The 2,147-nt window shown below is 32.8% G+C and overlaps 1 protein-coding gene across 1 annotated transcript in view; it reads left to right on the forward strand.

The window, feature by feature from the left end:
- Window positions 1–1,137, forward strand: part of LOC110314662 (vomeronasal type-2 receptor 116-like) — a 17,316-nt gene extending 16,179 nt beyond the window's left edge. The window contains exon 7 of the mRNA XM_021188916.1: window positions 1,120–1,137. Within this exon, the coding sequence (XP_021044575.1) occupies window positions 1,120–1,137 (18 nt within the window). The remainder of the gene's footprint in view (window positions 1–1,119) is intronic.
- The last annotated feature ends 1,010 nt before the right edge of the window (window positions 1,138–2,147 follow it).

The following is a 2,147-nucleotide window of genomic DNA, read 5'->3' on the forward strand; positions in this document are numbered from 1 at the left end:
ATCATTTTATTGAGACCAGAGCGAAATACTATCCAAAAGATCAGGGAAAAATCATTTTTCTGATCACGTATTTTAGGAATTCTGTCAAAGCTAAAGCCAGTTCATGCCCATCAAATATTGGGTTATAGTGCATGTATCTAGTTTTAGAATCAATCTCAGTAGGTATTCTAGTGATGTCAATAATTGTCTTATGTATCGATTTAATAAACAGTGTGCATAAAATCATGCACTGAATCACTTGCTTCATTTCTTCTAACAGAACTAAAATTCTCTAATTATTATTAAAATTTTATTAATCATTTTGCTTTAATGAGGGTTTCCCCCTGGTATTTTCCAATAAATTTGTTAAGTCAGTTGAATCCATGACTTTGTATAGAAAATGAAAGCCAGCACAGAGAGAGCTGCATATCAAAAACATGTATGAACTCAAACAGTCCATCTTAGAAACAAACAAACTAATCAACAAAGAAGAAATCAGAACATATTTTCTGATATCCAGTATGAACCTATACATGACAGAATACTACCTTTTTCTTCATCTGCTCTTCAGGCTATTGGCCAATAGTCTAAGAAGGAAATATTCCTTTTCTTCTCTCAAATACAAATATATTATAATCCAACAATGGACAGAATCTGACAGACCCTATGGACGAATTAGGAATAGATGCAAGAAGGAGAGGGGGAGTATGACCCAGTGGTCTGAACTAACTTGGACAACCAACTTCTCTCAGAACTGGAGCCTCTAGCCAGACAGCATACACCAGATGATATTAATCCCCAACACATATGTAGCATAATACTGCCTTGTATGGCCTTAGTGAGAGAAGCCAGACACACCAAAGCCCTGAGAGATTTGTGGCCCCAGGCATTGGGAATAGTTGTGGGTTGGGGAGGTAGGAATATCCTCTTGGAGATATTGATGAGATATTGGATGAAGAAGAGTCATGGGGTAGACCAGGAGGGGAATAACTAGTAATTGTAAAAAAATTGAAGTATAAAAAATAAAACAGAATGCAATAAACTAAGCTTGTAGATATGTCAATATGCTATTTATACTGTAGTTGTGGAAGCAATAGCTAAAACTATTGGTATTTTCATAAAACCATTATTTGTTTTCAGAATCTGCACTCGGTGTGAACACAGAAAACTATGGAACTATGGAATGGGAGAGAAATGTTGTAATAATGCTGCTTCCTAGAATATGACACTTCTAAAAACAGAACATTCATCAATTCTCATCACATAATGGGATACTGAATGACTCTGAAATGCATTAGCATTAACAAAAGCTATCATTTCTCTAAGTCAGTATTCATAGAAATATGATCATTAACAATGTACCTTTAAGGAACACATTCTTCATTAACATCCATATTTTACTCATTGAAAATCCATGGAGGATGGAATTGTCACAAAGAAAGAGTTTATATTCAAATTTCAGTTTAAGGAATTCTACAAAAATCATTCTAATAACTAATCTCCTATAAAATTACATTATACTACATTACCATCTTGAATTTAATAATAGTTAGTATTTTTTGATACATTATGTATGTGTCCCTATAAGTTTTCTGGTCACTATATAAGTGTAGAAGACAATGGAGAACAGAAACTGACAAAAGGTCAACTGGAGAGTACTACTTGCATTCTGATATCAAGATATTAGATGTCTGTTAGATTAATGAAGAGGGCAAATGATTACATTATAAAACCTGCTAAGGATGGTACTGAAGAATTTATTCATGATCTAGACACCTCCATTTCAAAAATTCACATGAATTGATATCTAAAAATTTGTGGAATATTTTTGATACTTGATGTATAGGCTATAAGGAATCTTATATCAGATATTTTAAAACACAACCTGTTTATTGTGCTGCAATATAGTGGGTTAAAATGTTATTGCACTGTTAGCCACAATTATTTCAATTGTGTTGTAAACTACAAAACCAATATTAGTCAAAAGATTATTTGTTTAGTTTTGGCTACATATAAATTAGAGACAGATAGATTTAGCCTGTAATCACTTTTAAGGAAATTTATGTCTTTAAAGGGAATTTGTGACAAGTAAGATGACTAAGGATTTCAGTCCCTTAACACTAAATATGATGAACTGAGGCCTTCCCCAGGACTATTTAATAATATGA

This window comes from Mus pahari, unplaced genomic scaffold (genome assembly GCF_900095145.1).
Source record: "Mus pahari unplaced genomic scaffold, PAHARI_EIJ_v1.1 scaffold_7960_1, whole genome shotgun sequence".
Classification (NCBI taxonomy): domain Eukaryota; kingdom Metazoa; phylum Chordata; class Mammalia; order Rodentia; family Muridae; genus Mus; species Mus pahari.